General features: G+C 47.5%; 1 protein-coding gene across 1 annotated transcript; it reads right to left on the reverse strand.

Moving 5' to 3' along the window:
- Positions 1 to 270: 270 nt before the first annotated feature.
- LOC137652861 (keratin-associated protein 16-1-like) lies at positions 271 to 3,106 on the reverse strand. The gene is made up of 5 exons (XM_068386255.1): positions 2,790 to 3,106; positions 2,298 to 2,474; positions 1,661 to 1,901; positions 786 to 1,001; positions 271 to 450 (listed from the first exon to the last, which is right to left on the reverse strand). Exons 1-5 carry the CDS (start codon positions 3,104 to 3,106, stop codon positions 271 to 273), a joined length of 1,131 nt encoding a protein of 376 aa, XP_068242356.1.
- Positions 3,107 to 5,436: the final 2,330 nt, after the last annotated feature.

Raw genomic sequence — 5,436 nt, forward strand, 5'->3', positions numbered from 1 at the left:
TCATCATCATCATCATTATTATTATCATGGTTATCATTATTTTACGTAAAAAAAATATATTGCCATTCTTATGGAACCAACTTTGCCTGTTGTTAATTTGAAAAGAGTAAATTTTGAAATTAATGTAAAAATCTGAAAGGAAACAGCATATTGGAAAAGATAATATGATTCAAAATGAAGAATAAACAACGACGCATGAAGAATTGTACTCTAATCCTATGCGGGATTAAATCTAACTGGTCTATCGGTATATATACTATAAATCTTTATTCAATTTTCCTGAATTTCTCCTATGCTAGTTCCAATCAGCACATGTGATACACCAAGGCTATGATAAAGGGAAGGCTTTGCCACAGGCAATGGCTGTGGCAGAGGCAAGGCTGTGGCACAGGCAATTTTGTGACACAAGAGAGGCTGTGACACGGGCAAGGCTACGACACAGGCAAGGTTCTGTCAGAGGCAAGTCTAAGACACAAACAAAGCTGTGACACAGGCAAGGATGTTGTGACACAGGTTAGAATGTTGTGACAGAGGCAAATTTATTGATACTGACAAGGCCATGACATAGGCGAAGCTATGACACAGGCAAGGCTATGACACAGGCAAGGCTGTGACAAAGGCAGGGCTGTGACACAGGCAAGGCTGTGACACAGGCAAAACTGTGACACATGCAAGAATATGACACATGCAAGGCTATGACACAGGCAAGGCTGTGACTAAGGCATCAATATGACGCAGGAAAGGCTATGGCATAGGCAATGCTGTGACGCAGGCAATGCTATTACACAGGCAAGGCTGTGACACAGACAATGCTGTTGTAACACAGGCAAGGCTATGACACATGCAAGGCTGTGACACAGGTAAGGCTGCGGCATAAGCAAGGATATTACACAGGCAAGGCTATGGCACAGGCAAGGCTGTGACACAGGCAAGGCTATGGCACTGTCAAGCTGTGGCAAAGGCAAGACTGTGACACAAGTAAGGCAGTGACACAGGCAAGTCTGTGAAAAGGACAAAACAGTGAAACATGCAAGACTATGACACATGCAAGGCTATAACACAAGCAGGGCTGTGAAAAAGGTAAGGATATGACAAAGGAAAGGTTGTGGCACAGGCAAGGCAATTATAAAAGCAAGGATGTGACCCATGCAAGGCTATTATACACGCAAGGCTGTGACATAGGCAAGGCTGTGGCACTGGCAAGGCTGCTGTGACATAGACAAGGCTATGACACCGGCTAGGCTATGTCATATGCAAGGCTCTAACACAGGCAAAGCTTTGACAAAGGCAAGGATATGACACAGGCAAGGCTATGGTACAGAAATCTATTACACCGGAAATCTATTGCATAGGCAAGGCTGTGACACCAGCAAGGCTTTGTCATAGGCAAGGCCGTTATGACACAGTCAATGCTAAGACACAGGCAAGGCTATGAGACATGCAAGGCTAAAACACAGGCAAGGCTGTGACAAAGGCAAGGATATGACACAGACAAGGTCGTGACACAGGAAAGGCTGTGGCATAGGCAAAGCTGTGGCACAGGCAAAGTTCTTATGACAAAGGCAATGCTATGACACACGCTAATCTATGACATATGCAAGGCAGTGACAAAAGGCGGGGTTTTGACACAGGCGAGGCTATGGCACTGGTAAGGCTATGCCACAGACGAGGCTATGAACAATGCAAGACTATGACCCATGCAAGGGTATGACACGAAGAAAGGCTGAGACAAAGCAAGGATAGGACAGAGGCCGGGATATGGATATGGCACAAGCAAGGCCATGACACAGGCCGGGCTAATACAGAGGCAATGCTGCGACACAAGAGAGTCTGTGGCACAGGCCAGGCTGTTGTGACACAGGCAAGGCAGTAACACAGGCAAGGCTAAGACACAGGCAAGGCTGTGGCAAAGGCAAAGATATGACACAGACAAGGTCGTGACACAGGCAAGGTTGTGGCACAAGCAAGGCTCTTGTGACAAAGGCAATGCTATGACACACGCAAATCTATGACATATGCAAGGCTGTGACAAAAGGCGAGACTATGTCACTGGCAAGACTAGGCCACAGGCAAGGCTGTGACACAGGCAATACTGTAGCACAGGCAACTACATAACACATGAAAGACTATGACACAGGCAATGCTGTGACACAGGCAAAGCTGCGACAAAGGCAAGGCTATGGCACAAACAAAGCTGTGACATAGGTAAAGCTGTGACACATGTAAGTCTATGACACAGGCAAGGCTGTGATAAAGTTAAGGATATGACACAGGCAAGACTATGGGACAAACAAAACTGTGGCACAGGCAAGACTATTACACAGGCAAGGCTGTAGCACAGGTCAGACTGTAGCACGGGCAAGGCTGTTGTGACACATGTAAGGCTATGACACAGGCATGGATGTAACACAGGTAAGCAGTGACACAGGCAAGGCTGTGACACAGGCACAGGCACTGCTGTGGTACAGGCAAGGCTGATGTGACACAGGAAAGGATATGAGACAGGCAAAGCTATACTTATGCAAGGCTGTGACAGAGGCCAAAGTGTGGCACAGGCAAGGCAATGACACAGGCAAGGCTATGACACGGGCAAGACTATGACACAGGGAAGGCTGTGACACAGGCAAGGCTTTGGTATTGACAAGGCTATGACACCTGCAAAGCTATGACACAGGCAAGGCTGTGACATATGCAAGACTATGACACATGAAAGGCTGAGACAAAGATAAGGATACGTCACAGGCAAGGCTATGACACATTCAAGGCTGTGACACAGGCAAAATTATTACACAGACAAGGCTGTGACACAGGCAAGGCTGGAGCACAGGCAAGGCTGTTCTGACACAGGCAAGGCTATGACACATTCATAGCTATGACATATAAAAGGCTTTGATACAGGTAAGGCTATGACACAGGACAGGCTGTGAAAGAGGCAAGACTTTGGCAGAGGCAATGCCATGATACAAGCAAGGCTATGACACAGGCAAGGTTGTGACACAGGCAAGGTTTTGACAATGTCAAGATTATGACACATGCAAGACTGTAACACAGGCATGGTTGAAACACAGCGTAGGCTAATACAGAGACAAGGCAGTGACACAGACATGACTATGACACAGACAAGCCTATGACACAGGCAAAGCTGTGACTCAGGCAAGCTGATGATAAAGGTAAGGGTATGATACAGGTAAGGTTGTGGCTTAGGCAAGGCAGTGACACAGCAAAGTTTGTGACACACGCAAAGCTGTGACACAGCCAACGTTGTGACTCAGGCAAGACTGTGGCACAGGAAAGGCTATGTCACAGGCAAGGCTATGGCACAGGCAAGATTATGACACAGGCAAGGCTGTGGCAAAGAAAAGGCTATAACACAGGAAAGGCTATGACAAAGAAAAAGCTATGACAAAGGCAAGGTTGTGACACATGTAAGATTATGACACAGGTAAGTCTGTTATACAGGCAAGGCGGTGACACAGGCAAGGCTATGATACAGGTAAGGTTATGACACAGGTGAGGCTGTGACATAGCTACCGTATTGACTCATACATGAATGTGACGCAGGCAAGGCTTTGGCTCAGGCAAGTCTATGACTTGACATTAGCAATGCTGTGACACAGGCAAGACCATGACAAAAGGAAAGCTCTGACACAGTCAAGGCTATGAAAAAGGTAAGGCTGTGACACAAGCAAGGATGTGACACAGGCCAGGCTGTGACACGGGCCAAGCTGTGACACAGTCAAGGCTGTGACAAAGGCATGGCTATGACACAGGCATGGCTATGACACAGGCATGAATATGAGACAGGCAAGGGTCTGACACAGGAAAGACTCTGACAGAGGCAAAGTTAAGACACATGCAAAGCTGTGATACAGTCATGGCTGTGACACAGACAAGCTTTGGCACAGGCAAGGGTGTGACATATGCAAAGCTATTACATAGGCAAGGCTACCACAGAGGCAAGGCTATGACACAGGCAATGATGCAACCTAAACAAGGCTGTGACACAGGCAATGCTTTGACACAGACAAGGTTGTGACACAGCAATGTTATGACACAGGCAAAACTATGACAGAGGCAAGGCTATGATATAGTTAATACTGTGACAGAGGCAAGGCAGTGATACAGGCAAGGCTGTGACACAGACAAGGCCGTTACACAGGTAAGGCTGTGTCAGAGACAAGGCTTTGGCACAGGCAGGGCTATGCCACAGGTAATACTGTGACACAGGCAAGGCTGTAACAAAGGCAAGGATGTGCCACAGACAATGCTATGGCAAAGGGTAAGGTTGTGACACAGGCAAGGCTTTGATACAATAAAGGCTGTGACACAAACAACGTTGTGACACAGGCCACGCTGTGACACAGGCAACGCTGTGACACAAGCAATAGTATGACACAGGGAAGGCTGTGACACTGGCAAGGCTATTGCATAGGCAGGACTGTGACAAGGGCAAGTCTGTGACAAAGGCAAGACTGTTATACTGGCAAGGCTATGTTACAGGCAAGGCTAAGATTTAGGCAAGGTTATGACACAGCCAAGGCTATGACACAGGAAAAGCTGTGACAAAGGCAAGGCTATGACACCAGCAATGCTGTGAGACAGGCAAGGTTGTGACACAGACAACGCTGTGACACAGGTGACTCTGTGACAGAGGTTAGGCAATGACACAGGCAAAGCTTTGACTCAGGGAAGGCTCTGACAGAGATAAGGCTGTGACACAGGCAATGCCGTGACACAGGCAAGACTATGGCACATTGAAGGCTCTGATACAGGGAACGCTATAACGCAGGCAAAGCTGTGACATAGGCCAGGCTGTGACACAGACAAGGCTATGACACAGGCAAGCCTATGACATAGACAAGGCTGTGACACATGCTAGGCTGTGACACAAGCAAGACTCTGACACAGGCAAAGCTGTGACACAAGCATTTTTATGAAACAGGCAAGGCTGTGACACAGGCAAGGCTTTTACACAGGCAAGGCGGGTAACAGAGACAAAGCCGTGATACAGGCAAGGTTGCGACACAGGCAACGCTATGATGCAGGCAAAGCTGAGACACAGGCAAGTCTGTGCCACATACAAGGCTATGACACAGGCAAGGCTATGACATAAGTAAGGCTATGACACATGTAAGACTATGACACAGTTGAGGCTGTGACACACAGGGTGGTGACACAAGCAAGGCTATGAAACAGGAAAGGTTATGAGACAGGTAAGGCTGTGACACAGCCAACGTATTGAATCAGGCAAGAATGTGATATGGGCAAGGTTTTGGCTCAGGCAAGGCTATGACACAGGTAATGTGCCACAGGTAAGGATGTGACATAGATAAGGCTGTGATACAAGAATCTCTGTGACACAGGTAATGTTATGACACATGCAAGGCTGTGATACAGGCAAGGCTATGACACAGGCAAGGCTGTGACACAGGCAAC

The sequence above is a fragment of the Palaemon carinicauda genome, chromosome 14, assembly GCF_036898095.1.
Source record: "Palaemon carinicauda isolate YSFRI2023 chromosome 14, ASM3689809v2, whole genome shotgun sequence".
NCBI classification, from domain to species: Eukaryota; Metazoa; Arthropoda; class Malacostraca; order Decapoda; family Palaemonidae; genus Palaemon; species Palaemon carinicauda.

What these genes read in the sequence shown, in the direction of transcription:
- LOC137652861 (XM_068386255.1), bottom strand. Translation starts at nt 3,106, where the DNA reads ATGTCTGTGTCACTGCCTTGTCTCTGTATTAGCCTACGCTGTGTTTCA. An exon ending in ATAGTCTTGCCTGTGCCACA is followed by an intron (nt 1,902 to 2,297) that starts GTTTTGTTTGTC and finishes CCTTTGCCACAG; the next exon opens with CCTTGCCTGTGTCTTAGCCT. An exon ending in TGTGTCACAGCCTTGCCTGT is followed by an intron (nt 451 to 785) that starts GTAATAGCATTG and finishes TGCCTCTGACAG; the next exon opens with AACCTTGCCTGTGTCGTAGC.